This window comes from Pristiophorus japonicus, chromosome 2 (genome assembly GCF_044704955.1).
Source record: "Pristiophorus japonicus isolate sPriJap1 chromosome 2, sPriJap1.hap1, whole genome shotgun sequence".
In the NCBI taxonomy this organism is placed as follows: domain Eukaryota; kingdom Metazoa; phylum Chordata; class Chondrichthyes; family Pristiophoridae; genus Pristiophorus; species Pristiophorus japonicus.
The window spans coordinates 5757656-5776347 of record NC_091978.1 but is presented as its reverse complement, the minus strand read 5'-3'; the positions used below and the strand labels follow the sequence as shown (position 1 = coordinate 5776347).

General features: G+C 52.6%; 1 protein-coding gene across 3 annotated transcripts in view; it reads left to right on the top strand.

The window, feature by feature from the left end:
- LOC139235608 (serine protease HTRA2, mitochondrial-like) overlaps positions 1-17601 on the top strand; it is a 60252-nt gene extending 42651 nt beyond the window's left edge. For 2 of the 3 annotated variants that reach the window (XM_070866665.1, XM_070866659.1), the window contains exons 2-7: positions 4174-4368; positions 11990-12022; positions 13035-13143; positions 15089-15155; positions 16450-16545; positions 17013-17601. In XM_070866665.1, coding sequence (XP_070722766.1) covers positions 4201-4368; positions 11990-12022; positions 13035-13143; positions 15089-15155; positions 16450-16545; positions 17013-17178 — 639 coding nt within the window. In that variant the 5' untranslated portion in view covers positions 4174-4200 and the 3' untranslated portion in view covers positions 17179-17601. Of the gene's footprint in view, positions 1-3841; positions 4047-4173; positions 4369-11989; positions 12023-13034; positions 13144-15088; positions 15156-16449; positions 16546-17012 lie in introns of all 3 variants that reach the window. The other variant, XM_070866651.1, reaches the window with a different exon arrangement.
- Positions 17602-18692: the final 1091 nt, after the last annotated feature.

Below are 18692 nucleotides of genomic sequence, written 5' to 3'. Positions count from 1 at the left end.
AGTGAGAGTGTGTGTGAGGGGGGGGGGGGAGAGAGAGAGTGTGTGAGGGGGGGAGAGAGAGTGAGAGTGTGTGTGAGGGGGGGGGGGAGAGAGAGAGTGTGTGAGGGGGGGGAGAGAGAGTGAGAGTGAGAGTGTGTGTGTAGGGGGGGGGGGAAGAGAGAGAGAGAGTGTGTGTGTGGGGGGGGGGAAGAGAGAGAGAGTGTGTGTGTGTGGGGGGGGGGAGGGGGAAAGAGAGAGAGAGAGTGTGTGTGTGGGGGGGGGGGGAGGGGGAAAGAGTGTGTGTGGGGGGGGGGGAGGGGGAAAGTGTGTGTGTGTGGGGGGGGGGGGGAGGGGGAAAGTGTGTGTGTGGGGGGGGAGGGGGAATGTGTGTGTGTGGGGGGGGAGGGGGAATGTGTGTGTGTGGGGGAGGGGGAATGTGTGTGTGTGGGGGGGGGAGGGGGAAAGTGTGTGTGTGGGGGGGGAGGGGGAAAGTGTGTGTGGGGGGGGGAGGGGGAAAGTGTGTGTGGGGGGGGGGAGGGGGAAAGTGTGTGGGGGGGGGGAAAGTGTGTGTGTGTGTGGGGAGGGGAGAGGGGTGTGTGGAGGGGGGAGAGGGTGTGTGTGTGGAAGGGGGGGAGAGGGTGTGTGTGTGGAGGGGGGGAGAGGGTGTGTGTGGAGGGGGGGAGAGGGTGTGTGTGGAGGGGGGGAGAGGGTGTGTGTGTGGAGGGGGGGAGAGGGTGTGTGTGTGGAGGGGGGGAGAGGGTGTGTGTGTGGAGGGGGGGAGAGGGTGTGTGTGTGGAGGGGGGAGAGGCGAGGGGTGTGTGTGTGGAGGGGGGGAGAGGGTGTGTGTGTGGAGGGGGGGGAGAGGGTGTGTGTGTGGAGGGGGGGAGAAGGTGTGTGTGTGGAGGGGGGAGAAGGTGTGTGTGTGGAGGGGGGGAGAAGGTGTGTGTGTGGAGGGGGGGAGAAGGTGTGTGTGTGGAGGGGGGAGAGGGTGTGTGTGTGGAGGGGGGGAGAGGGTGTGTGTGTGGAGGGGGGAGAGGGTGTGTGTGTGGAGGGGGGAGAGGGTGTGTGTGTGGAGGGGGGGAGAGGGTGTGTGTGTGGAGGGGGGGGGAGAGGGTGTGTGTGTGGAGGGGGGGGAGAGGGTGTGTGTGTGGAGGGGGGGAGAGGGTGTGTGTGTGGAGGGGGGGAGAGGGTGTGTGTGTGGAGGGGGGGAGAGGGTGTGTGTGTGGAGGGGGGGAGAGGGTGTGTGTGTGGAGGGGGGGAGAGGGTGTGTGTGTGGAGGGGGGGAGAGGGTGTGTGTGTGGAGGGGGGGAGAGGGTGTGTGTGTGGAGGGGGGGAGAGGGTGTGTGTGTGGAGGGGGGGGAGAGGGTGTGTGTGGAGGGGGGGAGTGGGAAAGTGTGTGTGTGGAGGGGGGGAGAGTGTGTGTGTGTGGGGGGAGGAGAGAGAGAGAGAGAGAGAGTGTGGGGGGGAGGGGGGAGAGAGAGAGAGAGAGAGTGTGTGGGGGGGAGGGAGGGGAAGTGTGTGTGTGGGGGGGAGGGGGGACGAGTGTGTGTGTGTGTGTGTGTGGGGGAGGGGGGACGAGTGTGTGTGTGTGTGTGTGTGTGTGGGGGAGGGGGGGAGTGCGTGTGTAGAGAGAGAGAGAGAGAGGGTGTGTGGGGAAGAGGGGAGAGAGGGTGTGTGGGGAAGAGGGGAGAGGAGAAGGAGAGTGTGTGGGGCGGGAGAGGAGAAAGAGTGTGTGGAGCGGGAGAGGAGGAGGAGAGAGTGTGGGGCGGGAGAGGAGGAGGAGGAGAGAGTGTGGGGCGGGAGAGGAGGAGGAGAGAGTGTGGGGTGGGAGAGGAGGAGGAGGAGAAGAAGAGAGTGTGGGGAGGAGGAGAGGAGGAGGAGGAGGAGTAGGAGGAGAGAGAGTGTGGGGCGGGAGAGGAGGAGGAGGAGGAGGAGGAGAGAGTGTGGGGCGGGAGAAGAGGAGGAGGAGGAGAGAGCGTGTGGGGCGGGAGAGGAGGAGGAGGAGGAGAGAGAGTGTGGGGCGGGAGAGGAGGAGGAGAAGAGAGTGTGGGGCGGAGGAGGAGAAGGAGAGTGTGGGGCGGAGGAGGAGAAGAGAGTGTGGGGCGGAGGAGGAGAGAGAGTGTGGGGCGGGAGAGGAGGAGGAGGAGAAGAGAGTGTGGGGCGGAGGAGGAGAAGAGAGTGTGGGGCGGGAGAGGAGGAGGAGGAGGAGGAGGAGGAGAAGAGGAGAGTGTGGGGAGGGAGAGGAGGAGGAGGAGGAGAGTGTGGAACGGAGGAGGAGGAGGAGGAGGAGGAGAGTGTGTGGGGCGGGAGAGGAAGAGGAGGAGAAGAAGAGAGTGTGGGGAGGAGGAGAAGAGAGTGGGGCGGGAGAGGAGGAGGAGGAGGAGAGAGTGTGGGGCGGGGGAGGAGAAGGAGGAGAGAGTGTGGGGCGGGAGAGGAGGAGGAGGAGAGTGTGTGGGGCGGGAGAGGAGGAGAAGGAGAGAGTATGGGGAGGAGGAGGAGGAGGAGAAGAAGAGTGTGGGGCAGGAGGAGGAGGAGGAGGAGGAGAGTGTGGGGCGGGAGAGGAGGAGGAGGAGGAGGAGGAGGAGGAGGAGAGTGTGGGGCGGGAGGGGGGAGTGGGGGTGGTGGGAGTGTGGGGAAGAAGAGTGTGGGGGGGGTGGAGAGGGAGGGGGGGGTGGAAAGGGAGGGAGTGAGTGGGGAGGGAGAGGGGGTGGGGGAGAGGGAGAATGAGTGTGAGGGGGGGAGAGGGAAGGCGAGTGAGTGGGGGGAGTGGGAGGGAGGGAGAGTGAGTGGGGGGGAAGAGGGAGGGGGGGGAGAAGGGAGGGTGAGTGAGGGAGGGAGAGTGAATGGGGGGGTGGAGCGCGTGAGTGGAGATTGGGGGGGGGTGTGGAGAGAGAGTGGGAGGAGGGGGAGGGGGAAGAGGGAGGAAGAGTGAGTGAGTGGGGGGGGGGGGGGAAAGAGGGAGGGAGGGAGAGGGAGTGGGGGGAGGCGGAGGGAGGGAGAGTAAGTGGGAGGGAGGGAGAGTAAGTGGGGGGGGGGGAGAGGGAGGGAGGGAGAGTATTGTGTACAGTTCTGGTCTCCTTACCTAAGGAAGGATATACTTGCCATTGAGGGAGTGCAACGAAGGTTCACCAGACTGATTCCTGGGATGGGGTGATTGTCCTATAAGGAGAGATTGAGCAGACTAGCCCTATATTCTCTAGAGTTTAGATTGAAACATACAAAATTCTTACAGAGCTTGACAGGGTAGATGCAGGGAGGATGTTTCCCCCGGGCTGGGGGGGTCTAGAACCAGGGGTCACAGTCTCAGAATATGGGGTCGGCCATTTAGGACTGAGATGAGGAGAAATTTCTTCACTCAGAGGGTGGTGAATCTTTGGAATTCTCTGCCCCAGAGGGCTGTGGGGCTCATTCGTTGAGTATATTCAAGGCTGAGATCAATAGATTTTTGGATATTAAGGGAATCAAGGATATGGGGACAGTGCAGGGAAGTGGAGTTAAGGTAGAAGATCAGCCATGATCTTATTGAATGGTGGAGCAGGCTCGAGGGGCTGCATGGCCGACTCCTACTCCTATTTCTTATGTTCTCATGTTCAACTCCAATTTCCCAGCCGATACCTTGCTTCACCTTAACTCCAACAATCTATCTATCTCAGTCTTGAATATACTCAGAGACTCGGCATCCACAGCCCTCTGGGGCAGAGAATTCCAAAGATTCACCACCCTCTGAAGAAATTCTTCCTCATCTCGGTCCTCCATGGCCATGTCCTGATCCAGAGTCAATGCCCCCTAGTTGTGGACGGTAACCGGGAGGGGATTAACCGTCAGGCAGTGACCGACCACGCTCCGTGTCTTTGTTCCCCAGGCACCCGTTCAGCGGCCGGGAGATGCCGATCTCCAACGGTTCTGGCTTTGCGGTGACACAGGATGGGCTGATCGTCACCAATGCCCACGTGGTGGCCAACAAGCGGTGGGTGCGGGTCAAGCTGGCCAACGGAGAGACCTACGAGGCGGCAGTTCAGGCCGTTGATCAGGTGGCTGACATCGCCACCATCAAAATCAACCCCAAGGTCAGGGGGAGATTGTTGGGGGGGAAAACTCGGTGGGAATGGGGTGGGGTACTGATATTCACTGTGGTTTTGGGGCAACAGTCAGTGTTGTTTTAGGAGGATGCTACTGTGTTATTTGCTCCTACAGGAGCCTCTGCCCACGCTGCCCCTGGGCATGTCGTCGGAGGTCAGACACGGAGAGTTTGTGGTTGCTATGGGAAGTCCCTTCGCCCTCCAGAACACCATCACCTCCGGGATCGTCAGCTCAGTGCAGAGAGGGAGCCGGGAACTGGGGATGGCCCATTCGGACATGGAGTATATCCAGACAGACGCCTCCATTGACGTGAGTACAGAGACGGTGTGCACACAGACACCGACCAAATAACCAGCAGCACCTTGCATTAATATGATTTATTTATGGGATGTGAGAATCGCTGGTAAGGCTGGCATTTATTGCCCATCTACAAGATGCACTGCAGCAACTCTCCAAGGCTTCTTCGGTAGCACCTCCCAAACCCACGAACTCTACCACCTAGAAGGACAAGGGCAGCAGACGCGTGGGAACACCATAACAAGAATTAAGAGCAGGAAACATAGAAAATAGGTGCAGCAGTAGGCCATTCGGCCCTTCGAGCCTGCACCGCCATTCAATGAGTTCATGGCTGAACATGCAACTTCAGTACCTCATTCCTGCTTTCTCGCCATACCCCTTGATCCCCCGAGTAGTAAGGACTACATCTAACTCCTTTTTGAATATATTTAGTGAATTGGCCTCAACAACTTTCTGTGGTAGAGAATTCCACAGGTTCACCACTCTCTGGGTGAAGAAGTTCCTCCGCATCTCGGTCCTAAATGGCTTACCCCTTATCCTTAGTCTGTGACCCCCTGGTTCTGGACTTCCCCAACATTGGGAACATTCTTCCTGCATCTAACCTGTCTAAACCCATCAGAATTTTAAACATTTCTATAAGATCCCCTCTCATTCATCTGAACTCCAGTGAATACAAGCGCAGTTGATCCAGTCTTTCTTGATATGTCAGTCCCGCCATCCCGGGAATCAGTCTGGTGAACCTTCGCTGCACATCCTCAATAGCAAGAATGTCCTTCCTCAAGTTAGGAGACCAAAACTGTACACAATACTCCAGGTGTGGCCTCACCAAGGCCCTGTACAACTGTAGTAACACCTCCCTGCCCCTGTACTCAAATCCACTCGCTATGAAGGCCAACATGCCATTTGCTTTCTTAACCGCCTGCTGTACCTGCATGCCAACCTTCAATGACTGATGTACCATGACACCCAGGTCTCGTTGCACCTTCCCTTTTCCTAATCTGTCACCATTCAGATAATAGTCTGTCTCTCTGTTTTTTACCACCAAAGTGGATAACCTCACATTTATCCACATTATACTTCATCTGCCATGCATTTGCCCACTCACCTAACCTATCCAAGTCACTCTGCAGCTTCATAGCATCCTCCTCGCAGCTCACACTGCCACCCAACTTAGTGTCATCCGCAAATTTGGAGATACTACATTTAATCATCTCGTCTAAATCATTAATGTACAGTGTAAACAGCTGGAGCCCTAGCACAAAACCTTGCGGTACCCCACTAGTCACTGCCTGCCATTCTGAAAAGTACCCATTTACTCCTACTCTTTGCTTCCTGTCTGACAACCAGTTCTCAATCCACGTTAGCACACTACCCCCAATCCCATGTGCTTTAACTTTGCACATTAATCTCTTGTGTGGGACCTTGTCGAAAGCATTCTGAAAGTCCAAATACACCACATCAACTGGTTCTCCCTTGTCCACTCTACTGGAAACATCCTCAAAAAATTCCAGAAGATTTGTCAAGCATGATTTCCCTTTCACAAATCCATGCTGACTTGGACCTATCATGTCACCCCTTTCCAAATGTGCTGCTATGACATCCTTAATAATTAATTCCATCATCACTGGGCTTGTCAGGCTGACCGGTTTTCTCTCTCTTTTTTTAAAAAGTGGGGTTACATTGGCTACCCTCCACTCCATAGGAACTGGTCCAGAGTCTATGGAATGTTGGAAAATGACTCTCAATGCATCTGCTATTTCCAAGGCCACCTCCTTAAGTACTCTGGGATGCAGTCCATCAGGCCCTGGGGATTTATCAGCCTTCAATCCCATCAATTTCCCCAACACACTTTCCCGACTAATGAGGATTTCCCTCAGTTCCTCCTTCTTACTAGACCCTCTGACCCCTTTTATATCCGGAAGGTTGTTTGTGTCCTCCTTAGTGAATACCAAACCAAAGTACTTGTTCAATTGGTCTGCCATTTCTTTGTTCCCTGTTATGACTTCCCCTGATTCTGACTGCAGGGGACCTATGTTTGTCTTTTTCTCTTTACATATCGATAGAAACTTTTGCAGTCCGTCTTAATGTTCTCTGCAAGCTTCCTCTCGTACTCTTATTTTCCCTGCCCTAATCAAACCCTTTGTCCTCCTCTGCTGAGTTCTAAATTTCTCCCTGTCCCCGGGTTCACTGCTATTTCTGGCCAATTTGTATGCCACTTCCTTGGCTTTAATATTATCCCTGATTTCCCTTGATAGCCATGGTTGAGCCACCTTCCCTTTTTTATTTTACGCCAGACAGGGATGTACAGTTGTTGTAGTTCATCCATGTGGTCTCTAAATGTCTGCCATTGCCCATCCACAGTCAACCCCTTAAGTATCATTCGCCAATCTATCCGAGCCAATTCATGCCTCGTACCTTCAAAGTTACCCTTCTTTAAGTTCTGGACCATGGTCTCTGAATTAACTGTTTTATTCTCCATCCGAATTTAGAATTCCACCATATTATGGTCACTCTTACCCAAGGGGCCTCGCACAACGAGATTGCTAATTAATCCTCTCTCATTACACAACACCCAGTCTAAGATGGCCTCCCCCCTAGTTGGTTCCTCGACATATTGGTCTAGAAAACCATCCCTTATGCACTCCAGGAATCCTCCCCAACCGTATTGCTTCCAGTTTGGTTAGCCCAATCTATATGCATATTAATGTCACCCATGCTAACTGCTGCACCTTTATTGTATGCACCCCTAATTTCCTATTTGATGCCCTCTCCAACATCACTGCTACTGTTTGGAGGTCTGTACACAACTCCCACTAATGTTTTTTGCCCCTTTGGTGTTCTGCAGATCTACCCATATAGATTCCACATCATCCAAGCTAATGTCCTTCCTAACTATTGCATTAATCTCCTCTTTAACCAGCAATGCTACCCCACCTCCTTTTCCTTTTTATTCTATCTTTCCTGAATGTTGAATACTCATGGATGTTGAGTTCCCAGCCCTGATCATCCTGGAGCCATGTCTCTCTAATCCCAATCACATCATATTTGTTAACATCTATTTGCACAGTTAATTCATCCACCTTATTACGGATAGTCCTTGCATTAATACACAAAGCCTTTGTCCTTTTAGAATTATGATATAGTGTGGCCCTTTTTGTTTCTTGCCTTTGTTTACACGGCCCCTCGAGCCTGCTCTGCCGTTCAATAACATCATGGCTGATCTTTGACCTCAACTCCACTTTCCTGCCTCCCAAGTCACACACCATCCTGACTTGGAAATATATCGGCCGTTCCTTCATCGTCGCTGGGTCACAATCCTGGAACTCCCTCCCTAACAGCACTGTGGGAGCACCTTCACCACACGGACTGCAGCGGTTCAAGAAGGCGGCTCACCACCACCTTCTCAAGGGCAATTAGGGATGGGCAAAAAATACCAGCTTTGCCAGCAACTCCCACATCCCAGGAATGAATTTTTTTTTAAGTTGAGAGTCAACCACATTGTTGAGTCTGGAATTCAGAAGAATGAGAGGTGATCTTATCGAAACGTATCAGATTATGAGGGGGCTTGACAGGGTGGATGCAGAGAGGATGTTTCCACTGATGGGGGAGACTAGAACTAGGGGACATAATCTTAGAATAAGGGGCTGCCCATTTAAAACTGAGATGAGAAGGAATTTCCTCTCTGAGGGTTGTAAATCTGTGGAATTCACTGCCTCAGAGAGCTGTGGAAGCTGGGTCATTGAATAAATTTAAGACAGAAATAGACAGTTTCTTAACCGATAAGGGGAGCGGTCGGGGAAGTGGACCTGAGTCCATGATCGGATCAGCCATGATCGTATTTAATGGCGGAGCAGGCTCGAGGGGCCGTATGGGCTACTCCTGCTCCTATTTCTTATGTTCTTATGGAGTCACATATAGGCCCAGACCGGGTAAGGGTGGCAAGTTTCCTTCCCTAAAGGACATTAGTGAACCCATCCGACTGCTTCAAGGTCACTTTTACTGACACCAGCTGTTTATTTCATGACTTTTTTAAAAAAAATTAGATTGCTGTGGGGAAATTTACATCGCAGCTTCAAAGGAGAAATTTCCCAGAAAATGGTTCGCTGTCGGCAAAGGGAAACTTCAACCCACTGCCTGGTGGGGCTGGAGTGACGGGAGATACCTGGCGCAGCTATCACTGGATCAGTGGTCTCACTGTGAGCGTGTGGGAGGTGAAGGGCATCAAGGCCAATAGTCTGTGGAGCTTAGAGTTTTGAGAGGGGTTCTCATTGAAACATACCAGATTCTGAGGGGGATTGACAGGGTCAGATACAGGGAGGATGTTGGCCCACGGTCTGGAGAGTCTAGAACCAGGGGTCACAGTCTCAGAATAAGGGGTCGGCCATTTAGGACTGAGATTGGGGAGGAATTTCTTCTGAGGGTTATGAATCTTTGGAATTGTCTGCCCCAGAGAGCTATGGATGCTCAGTCGTTGAGTATATTCAAGGCTGAGATCCATAGATTTTTGGAATCGAGGGATATGGGGACAACGCAGGAAAGTGGAGTGTTTCTATTTCTTGTATTCTTATGTCACACTGGTGTACTGGGGGCCACTGCCCTCAATCTAAAGTGCTTTGGGCAGTGGGAAAATTGACCATGGGGTAGAAACAGAAAATGGGTGCAGGAGTAGGCCATTCGGCCCTTCGAGCCTGCACCGCCATTCAATATGATCATGGTTGATCATGCAACTTCAGTAAACCCATTCCTGCTTTCTCTCCACACCCCTTGATCCCTTTAGCCGTAAGGGCCATATCTAACTCCCTTTTGAATATATCCAACGAATTGGCCTCAACAACTTTCTGTGGTAAATAATGCCACAGGTTAACATCTCTCTGAGTGAAGAAGTTTCTCCTCATCTCGGTCCTAAATGGCCTACCCATTATCCTTAGGCTATGATCCCTGGTTCTGGACTTCCCCAACATCGGGAACATTCTTCCTGCATCTAACCTGTCCAGTCCCGTCAGAATTCTATGTTTCTATGAGATCCCCTCTCATTCATCTAAATTCCAGTGAATATAAGCCTAGTTGATCCAGTCTTTCTTCATATGTCAGTCCTGCCATCCCGGGAATCAGTCTGGTGAACCTTCGCTGCACTCCCTCAATAGCAAGCATGTCCTTCCTCAGATTAGGAGACCAAAACTGTACACAATACTCCAGGTGTGTGGCTTCACCAAGGCCCTGTACAACTGCAGTAAGACCTCCCTGTTCCTGTACTCAAATCCTCTCGCTATGAAGGCCAACATGCCATTTGCTTCGTGCACTTAAATCCCACACTCCAGCATGGAGTTGACATCAATAACCAGCTGGGCCTCCATGCTAGTGCATGTATCAATGCCCTGCCTCTGTGGTACTCGGGCCCACAGGCAAGATCTGGGTTTGTGCTGAATCTTCAGTGAGCAGCACCCTCCCTCTGAGACAGAAGGTCGTGGGTTCAAGTCCCACTCGAGAGACTTGAAAGAAAGAAAGACTTGCATTTATATAGCGCCATTCACAACCACCGGACATCTCAAAGCACTTTACAGCCAATGAAGTACATTTTGGAGTGTAGTCACTGTTGTAATGTGGGAAGCGGGCAGCCAAATTGAGCACAGCAAGCTTCCACAAACAGCAATGTGATAATGACCAGATAATCTGTTTTTGTGATGTTGATTGAGGGATAAATATTGGCCCCAGGACATCGGCGATAACTCCCCTGCTCTTCTACAAAATAATGCTATGAGATCTTTTACATCCAGCTGAGAGAGCAGACGGGGCCTCGGATAAACGTCTCATCCGAAAGACGGCCCCTCCGACAGTGCAGCGCTCCCTCAGCACTGCCCCTCCGACAGTGCAGCACTCCCTCAGCACTACACTGGGAGTTTCAGCCTAGAATATGGGCTCAAGTCCCTGGAGTGGGATTTGAACCCACAACCTTCGGACTCAGAGGCGAGAGAGAGAGAAATAGAGTGCTACCCACTGAGCCACTGTGGTAAGGACGGCAGATTTTCTTACCTAAAGGCCATTAGTGAACCAGATGGGTTGTTACAACAATCCAGTAGTTTAATGGTCACCATTACTGATACTGCTACTGCTTTTTAAAATTCCAGATTTTTCTATTTAACTGAATTTAAATTCCTCAGCTGCCGTGGGATTTGAACTCTCGTCTCCGGTTCATTAGTCCAGGCCTCTGGATTATTGGTCCAGTAACATAACTACTGTGCTGCCGTTCCCATATTGGAGTTTTCCAGACTGAGATTTTTGTAAGTAAGATTATTGAGGGATACAGAACCAAGGCACAGGAAGTTGAAGTATAGAATAGCCATGATCTAATTCAGGGAGCTGATTGGGCCTCCTCCTGTTCCTGTGTAACAGGCTCGAGGGGCTGAATGGCCTGCTCCTGTTCCTGTGTAACAGGCTCGAGGGGCTGAATGGCCTCCTCCTGTTCCTGTGTAACAGGCTCGAGGGGCTGAATGGCCTCCTCCTGTTCCTGTGTAACAGGCTCGAGGGGCTGAATGGCCTTCTCCTGTTCCTGTGTAACAGGCTCGAGGGACTGAATGACCTCCTCCTGTTCCTGTGTAACAGACTCGAGGGGCTGAACGGCCTCCTCCTGTTCCTGTGTAACAGGCTTGAGGGGCTGAATGGCCTTCTGTTACTGTGAAATAGACTACAAGGGCTGAATGGCTATCGCTCAGTGCCCAAAAGTCGAGGAGAGGACAAATGGGCTAGTGTGATCAGATTGTGAGAGAGAGAGATGCACTGTCGAGAGAAGTGATAGAATATCCGTGGCAGATCGCGGGAGCTGTGTACCTCCTGAAGTCAAGGACAGAAAAGAGAGAAAGGAAATTGACTTACAGCGGGGGATAAACAAAAGAAAGAATTTAGATTTATTTAAAGTCTTTTATGACCTCTGGATGTCCCAAAGTGCTTCCGTGCCAAGGAAGAACCATGTTGTACCTGGAGCACTTCACCCTGACATCTGCTATCAGCCGGAGATGGACTGTTTCAGGGGCCTAGACTACAAGAGTAAGGAAGTCATGATTAATGTATATAAACCAATGCTGGGCCACAGTTACCGTCCTGTGTGTAGTTTCAGGAGGCCCATTATATCGAGTTACAGAATCTGCAGCCCAGGAACAGGCCATTCGGCCCAACCAGTCCGTGCCAGCGTTTATACTCCACTCGAGCCTCCTCCCGTCTTTCCTCGTCTAAATCTGTCAGCATAACCCTCTATTCCTTTCTCCCCCATTTGTTTGTCCAGCCTCCCCTTAAACACATCGATACTATTCGCCTCAATCACTCCCTGTGGCAGCGAGTTCCACATTCTCACCACTCTCTGGGTAAAGAAGTTTCTCCTCAATTCCCTCTTGGATTTCTTGGTGACTATCTTATATTGATGGCCTCTCTCTGTATCCACTCTATCAAAACAAGATCTATATGAGGACACCCCTCAACCTTCTCTTTTCAAGAATAGGGAGAGCCTGTTTCCTCTAGTTGGGGAGTCAGTGATGAGGGGCTCGGCAATTTACAATAGTCACACAGAGAGAGACAATTTGCCTATTTACATTTCACTATCATTTTTTAAAACTCATTCCCTTTCTCTTTCCCTTTCCTCTAGTTTGGAAACTCTGGAGGCCCACTTGTCAACTTGGTAAGTGTATTTTTCTCTCTATTTTAGTCTCCCTCGCCCCAGGGAGCGAGTTACTGAGCGAGCAATCAGTGAGTTTCCGCGTTACACTTGCAGTGCCATGCTATGCCAGTGTCCAGCACTAGGTGTCAGTGTTGTCCCATCTTCCTGCTCACGGGGCCATCTACTGGCACCGCAGGGAACTGCAAACACCTCCCTCCCCACAACTGAGTGTTAGAGCTGGGAGACTCAACCATCTTAAAATTAGAAATTCATCAAAAGGATTTAGTCCTCCTTGGCCCCCCGCCTCCCTCGGTCCCCGCCTCCCTCTGTCTCCCCCCTCGGCCTCCCCCGGTTCTCCCCCCCCCCCCCCCCCCCCCAGCCTCGGCGCCCTGCCTCCCTCGGTGTCCCCTCTGCGCCCCGGTGTCCCGTCATCTCGGCGCCCCGCCTCCCTCGGTCCCCCCCCGCTCCTCGGCGCCCCGCCTCCCTCGGTTTCTCCCCTCCCCATCTCCCTCCCTCCCTCGGTCCGTCCCTCCCTCTCCCCGCCTCCCCCGGTCTGTCCCTCCCTTGCCCTGCCCTTGCCCCGTCTGGGGGGGCGGAGCCCGGCCGGGGCCAGTGAGAGGTGGGAGGCGGATCCTGGCTTGGAATGGGCTGTGGTGGGAGAGGGAGCCTGGCTGGGGGCGGGGTGAGATGGGAGGCGGAGCCTGGCTGGGGGTGGGGTGAGATGGGAGGGGAGCCTGGCTGGGGGTGGGGTGAGATGGGAGGCGGAGCCTGGCTGGGGGCAGAGTGAGATGGGAGGTGGAGCCTGGCTGGGGGCGGGGTCAGATGGGAGGTGGAGCCAGGCTGGGGGCGGGGTGAGATGGGAGGCGGAGCCTGGCTGGGGGTGGGGTGAGATGGGAGGCGGAGCCTGGCTGGGACAGGGTGAGATGGGAGGTGGAGCCTGGCTGGGGGCGGAGTGAGATGGGAGGCGGAGCCTGGCTGGGGTCGGGGCTGTACCCTTACTGCTGCACCAATCTCCCCTCTCTGCTGTGAACAGGACGGTGAGGTGATTGGGATCAACACCATGAAGGTGACGTCCGGAATCTCCTTCGCCATCCCGTCCGACCGCGTACGGCAATTCCTCGTGCAGGCCGCACAGAACAAAAGTGAGTGACCGCGTGGGGTCGGAGGTCGTGACGTTGGAATCACGGGACGGAAAAGGACCGCCCTCTAGTTCATCATCTGCCATTGATCACCCTGAATCGACAAAAGAAAGAAAGACTTGCATTTCTATAGCGCCTTTCACAATGTCAGGACGTGCCAAAGCACTTTACAGCCAATGAAGTACTTTTGGAGTGTAGTCACTGTTGTAATATGGGAAACGCGGCAGCCAATTTGCGCACAGCAAGCTTCCACAAACAACATTGAGATAATTGTTGATTGAGGGATAAATATTGGCCCAGGACATCGGGGATAACTCCCCTGTGCTTCTTCCAATACTGGCCATGGGATCCTTTAGAACATAAGAACATAAGAAATAGGAGCAGGAGTAGGCCATACGGCCCCTCGAGCCTGCTCCGCCATTTAATATGATTGTGCTGATCTGATCATGGACTCGGGTCCACTTCCCTGCCCGCTCCCCATAACCCCTTATTCCCTTATCGGTTAAGAAACTGTCTATCTCTGTCTTAAATTTATTCAATGTCCCGGCTTCCACAGCTCTCTGAGGCAGCGAATTCCACAGATTTACAACCCTCAGAGAAGAAATTCCTCCTCATCTCAGTTTTAAATGGGCGGCTCCTTATTCTAAGATTATGCCCCTTAGTTCTAGTCTCCCCCATCAGTGGAAACATCCTCTCTGCATCCACCTTGTCAAGCCCCTCATAATCTTATACGTTTTGATAAGATCACCTCTCATTCTTCTGAATTCCAATGAGTAGAGGCCCAACCTACTCGACCTTTCCTCATAGTTCAACCCCCATTGAAGTCCGCCTGAGCGAGCAGACGGAGTCTCATCCGAAACTCCATTATGGTTGTATCGTGTGAGTACCAGGATGGGAGAAGGTGAACGAAATGGACCTGGGTCTTTGATCCAGCAACTCCTGAGGTTTCGGCAAGTGTGCAGAATAAATTCACTAGGATGCTGCCAGGAATGAGAAAATATAAATCCGGAGGGAGATTTGGACAAATTGGGGCTGTTATCATTAGAACAGAGAAGATTCCATTATTTATATATATATATATTTGATGGAGGTGTTTTACATTATGAAGGGGCGGAACAGCATGGATAGAGGCAGACTGTTTGCAGTGGTTTGAGGAGTCGGTTGAGAGGCTGTAGAATTCACTGACGGAGTCCGGATGTTATCCAGGTCCTGTTGTAAGCTGGCGCAGGCTGCTTCATGATCAGAGGTGGTGAACAATGTGCTCATTCATTTTTTTTGGAGACCGCGCGACCCCTTTAAGAGGTTGCACCATCCAATCAAAATACAGTACATGCGGAGTTTTTAAATTGAAAGAAAAACTTGGATTTATATAGTGCCTTTCAATATCACGCGACGTCTGAAAGTGCTCTACAGCCAATGAAGTACTTTTGGAGTGTAGTCACTGTTGTAATGTGGGAAACGCAGCAGCCAATTTGCGCACAGCAAGCTCCCACAAACAGCAATGTGATAATGACCCAGATAATGTTTTAGTTATGTTGATTGAGGGATAAATATTGGCCCCAGGACACCGGGGAGCACTCCCCTGCTCTCCTTTGAAATAGTGCCGTGGGATCTTTTACATCCACCTGAGAGAGCAGACGGGGCCTCGGTTTAACGTCTCATCCGAAAGACGGCACCTCCGACAGTGGGAGCGTCGGCCTGGATTTTTGTGCTCAAGTCCCTGGAGTGGGACTTGAACCAAGAACCATCTGACTCGGAGGCGAGTGTGCTGCCCACTGAGCCACAGCTGACTTAAAAGCGAGCTGCGTGGGTTCCCTGGACGACCGTTCAGCTGCTCAGCTTCAGGGGAACGTTGATTGTGAGCAATGTGATTGAGCGATGATCTCTGGTCTCAGCGACACATTCCCGCACCGCCTCTGATCATTTCTGTTTCCTTTTTTTGTTGCAGAATCCTGGTTTGGGACCAACGAAAAGCGCCGATATATTGGGGTCATGATGCTGACCCTCACCCCTCAGTAAGTCCGCAATACACCCTCGCCCCTCGGTGTGTGGGGCCCCGGGGATTGTGACCCTCGGCCCTCTGTGTAGGGCCCAGGGTGTGGGTGTAAGGGGATGGGGGAAGGGGAAGGAAGGGGGTGGGGGGAAGGGGAAACATAGAAAAACATAGAAAATAGGTGCAGGAGTAGGCCATTCGGCCCTTCTAGCCTGCACCTCCACTCAATGAGTTCATGGCTGAACATGAAACTTCAGTACTCCATTCCTGCTTTCTCGCCATACCCCTTGATCCCCCTAGTAGTAAGGACTTCATCTAGCTCCTTTTTGAATATATTTAGTGAATTGGCCTCAACAACTTTCTGTGGTAGAGAATTCCACAGGTTCACCACTCTCTGGGTGAAGAAGTTCCTCCTCATCTCGATCCTAAATGGCTTACCCCTTATCCTCAGACTGTGACCCCTGGTTCTGGACTTCCCCAACATTGGGAACATTCTTCCTGCATCTAACCTGTCTGAACCCATCAGAATTTTAAACGTTTCTATGAGGTCCCCTCTCATTCTTCTGAACTCCAGTGAATACAAGCCCAGTTGATCCAGTCTTTCTTGATAGGTCAGTCCCGCCATCCCGGGAATCAGTCTGGTGAACCTTCGCTGCACTCCCTCAATAGCAAAAATGTCCTTCCTCAAGTTAGGAGACCAAAACTGTACACAATACTCCAGGTGTGGCCTCACCAAGGCCCTGTACAACTGTAGCAACACCTCCCTGCCCCTGTACTCAAATCCCCTCGCTATGAAGGCCAACATGCCATTTGCTTTCTTAACCGCCTGCTGTACCTGCATGCCAACCTTCAATGACTGATGTACCATGACACCCAGGTCTCGTTGCACCTCCCCTTTTCCTAATCTGTCACCATTCAGATAATAGTCTGTCTCTGTTTTTACCACCAAAGTGGATAACCTCACATTTATCCACATTATACTTCATTTGCCATGCATTTGCCCACTCACCTAACCTATCCAAGTCACTCTGCAGCCTCATAGCATCCTCCTCGCAGCTCACACTGCCACCCAACTTGGTGTCATCCGCAAATTTGGAGATACTACATTTAATCCCCTCGTCTAAATCATTAATGTACAATGTAAACAGCTGGGGCCCCAGCACAGAACCTTGCGGTACCCCACTAGTCACTGCCTGCCATTCTGAAAAGGGGATGGGGGGGAGGAAGGAAGGGCGGCAGTGAGGGGGGGGGGGGTCGATAGTTGGGGTATCGATGGTCCCGGAAGCTGTGACCGTTTGTACTGATCACTTTTCCAGGATCCTCCGTGAGCTGAAGCTGCGAGATCCCAGGTTCCCCAAAGTTTCCTGCGGAGTCCTGATCCACAAGGTCATCACGGGGTCACCCGCGTATCTGTGAGTAACAGGGTGGGAGCGGGGCATGGAACGGGAGATGGAGTTCGTGGGACTCTCTCTGTCTCTGTCTGTGTCTGTCTCGCTCTCTGTGTCTGTCTCGCTCTCTGTGTCTGTCTCGCTCTCTGTGTCTGTCTCGCTCTCTGTGTCTGTCTGTCTCGCTCTCTGTGTCTGTCTGTCTCGCTCTCTGTGTCTATCTGGCTCTCTCTCTGTGTCTGTCTGGCTCTCTCTCTGTGTCTGTCTGGCTCTCTCTCTCTGTCTGTCTGGCTCTCTCTCTGTGTCTGTCTGGCTCTCTCTCTGTGTCTGTCTGGCTCTCTCTCTGTGTCTGTCTGGCTCTCTCTCTGTGTCTGTCTGGCTCTCTCTCTGTGTCTGTCTGGCTCTCTCTCTGTGTCTGTCTGGCTCTCTCTCTGTGTCTGTCTGGCTCTCTGTCACGTCCTCTCACCCATTCCCTCTGGTCCCTCTGGTCACAGAGCCGGTGTGAGACCGGGAGACATCGTGCTGGAGATAAACGGGCAGACGGTGAAGACGGCGGAGGATGTTTACCGAGCGGTTCACCGGGAGACCTCACTGACTGTGGTCGTACAGAGAGGCAGCGAGGAGCTAATGATCAACATTGTCCCCGAGACCGCCGAGTGACGGGGGATTGTGGGGTAACGAGTGACCTCTGGGATCGGGGCAGAACTCGCCCCACAACTCTACACGCCCGGCCACTTGTACTTTATAACCTTCGGGGCAGTAATCATGAGCTGGGCCCTGAATGTTTGGATATAATTTTCATTTACTATTAATTTTGCGTGGGGAGAGAAGGGTGGGGTGTGGGGAGAGAGGGGTGAGGGGTGGGGGAGGGGAGGGGGTTAAGGGTGGGAGAGGAGGGAAGTGTTATCGCTGCACTCTGATCAAGGCTTGAGTCCCATTATTTTAATGCACTGGACTGTACAGTACAATTATGTGACCGCTCGATCTTCAAGGGCAACAGGCACTAAGACCATGTATAAGAAGGGCCTGCGGGGCTCTAACGTCTCGGTATTGTGTTTTATAATAAAATGAAATGTGCTGTAACTGTGTGTCTCATGGGGCCAGGTGTTTGCAGTGTGGGTCCCCGTATCCCCACCTCCACCGATCCTCCCCCCGCCCCCCCCTCCGACCTTTCCTTGCTCTCCCACCCCCCCCCCCCCCGGACCTTTCTGTTCCTGTGTAACAGACTCGAGGGGCTGAATGGCCTCCTCCTGTTCCTGTGTAACAGACTCGAGGGGCTGAATGGCCTCCTCCTGTTCCTGTGTAACAGGCTCGAGGGGCTGAATGGCCTCCTCCTGTTCCTGTGTAACAGACTCGAGGGGCTGAATGGCCTCCTCCTGTTCCTGTGTAACAGGCTCGAGGGGCTGAATGGCCTGCTCCTGTTCCTGTGTAACAGGCTCGAGGGGCTGAATGGCCTGCTCCTGTTCCTGTGTAACAGGCTCGAGGGAGGGGCTGAATGGTAAAACTTGGAGGGGGTGCAGAGGAGATTTATCAGTCTGGTACCAGGACTTGAGTTACGGGGATAGACTGGAGAAGCTGGGCTTGTTCTCCTTGGAGCAGAGAACGTTAAGGGGAGGCCTAAGGGAGGTGTTCAAAATAATGAGGGGGTTTTAATCGAATAAGCAGGGAAAAACTGTTTCCTCTGGCACGTGGGTGGATAGCCAGATTTAAAATAGACTAAAAATAATTGGCAACATGAGAGCAGAAATTCTGGGAATGGTTTTTCGCAGAGAGGGTTGTGATCTGGAACGTACTACCTGCCAGGGTGGTGGAATCACATTCCATAGCAACCTTCAACGGGCGATCGGCCATGTGGTTAAAGAGGACTGATTTGCAGGGTTATGAGGGGAAAGCTGGGGTGTGGGATTAAATTGGGCAGCTCTCGGGGTTCGAGGGGTCCCCGCTCTGCACTGCTGCATTGTATGGGTGTAATTCAGTATGGCCCCAGCAGGTGGGGATGCAGACCAGGCCGGCTCCAGAATGAATGGGAGCAGACAGACGCCCGGCAACACACACGGAACTGGCGCTTTGACAAGATATATTAATAGAGGCGTTCAAAATCAATCATGAAGGGTTTTGATAGAGTAAATAAGGAAAAATTGTTTCCACGGGCAGGAGGACACAGATTTAATATC